The 1153-nt window shown below is 32.1% G+C and overlaps 1 protein-coding gene across 1 annotated transcript in view; it reads left to right on the top strand.

Annotated features, from left to right (window-relative positions):
* Nucleotides 1-1086, top strand: part of KIAA2022 (KIAA2022 ortholog) — a 6910-nt gene extending 5824 nt beyond the window's left edge. Inside the window, exon 5 of the mRNA XM_010831265.1 lies at nucleotides 249-1086. Coding sequence (XP_010829567.1) covers nucleotides 249-342 — 94 coding nt within the window. The 3' untranslated portion in view covers nucleotides 343-1086. The remainder of the gene's footprint in view (nucleotides 1-248) is intronic.
* The last annotated feature ends 67 nt before the right edge of the window (nucleotides 1087-1153 follow it).

The raw sequence follows: 1153 nt of genomic DNA, 5'->3' as shown, positions 1-1153 counted from the left end.
ACCAACAGAATTTAAAAGTTATATAGACCAAAAAACCAAGATGATTTAAACAAAAAGAGCGTAATTTGGAAAACAAAATCTCATCATAAGGCAATTAGGAGTGCTTTCTAGTGCCCCCTGCTATTGGTATCTTTTTCTGCATCATACGGCATCTAGTATGATGTAAACAAATTTAGATTGTATGATCCCTTTGTGGGACATACACTAAATCTAACTAAGATGGCATAAATTGTTTGGTTTTTCTGCAGGGATTCCGACTACAATCTCCTAAATGCAGAAACAACATTTTGGGTTTTACCTGTGTTTGAAGAAGAGACTCTCATTTTCCAGAAAGACATTTGATGTTTGTGTTTTATTTCTTTCAAAATATGCCTTGTGGTATGTATGTTGACATGTAAGTGCTTAAAGAAAAGAATTTTAAAGTGTGGGAATAAGTCTTTAGAAGCAAACTTTAATCTGATGTTCTATGTAAAAGACTTTAGAAGTCATACAGTTGCACAAGTAGTTTATGCACTATTTATCCAAGGGGAAATAAAGGAAAACATTGTGCCAAACTACAAACAGGTGACTGTATTGTATATATTTTTACTTCTATATCAACATTTGGTTGTGAGTATTTGGGGAACTTGTCCCTGTTAATTTACTAGAAACATTCCAGTGATTATTGCTATTAACCACCCCCACTTATGTGGATAGCACCTGTAGATCACAGTGGAAAAATATGTTGTGTTACACAATTTACCAAAACTTAAAGGATACTGTTTGAAATGTGCCAAATTTCCTTACCTCATCTTACATATTCACCCCCACAGTTTAAAGCTCATTAATTAATTTAAAATATAAGAATACATACCTTATTTTTAAAATTAAAATTCTACTGTCCTGTGTGGAAACATGGACCATTAAATAAGGCACAATAAAGGTTTGTTTGTTCCATTGTCTAAGGGTTAAAGTGTTGGAAAAGTCTGAAAGTCACAACAGCTAAGTCCATCAGGGACCCAAGTATATGCATTTACAGAAACTTTTACAAGGAAACAAAGCAGCTGCTTTAAAGTTTGTTTTCTAAAAGGAAAATCTGTATCTGAAAATTATTTAAAGTGCAAAGTTATATTGCTGATACTTTATATCTCAGTTTTATATATTTTATAATAGT

Source organism: Bison bison, unplaced genomic scaffold (assembly GCF_000754665.1).
Source record: "Bison bison bison isolate TAMUID 2011002044 unplaced genomic scaffold, Bison_UMD1.0 scf7180017859634, whole genome shotgun sequence".
Lineage (NCBI taxonomy): Eukaryota > Metazoa > Chordata > Mammalia > Artiodactyla > Bovidae > Bison > Bison bison.
This window is presented reverse-complemented; position numbering and strand designations above follow the sequence as displayed.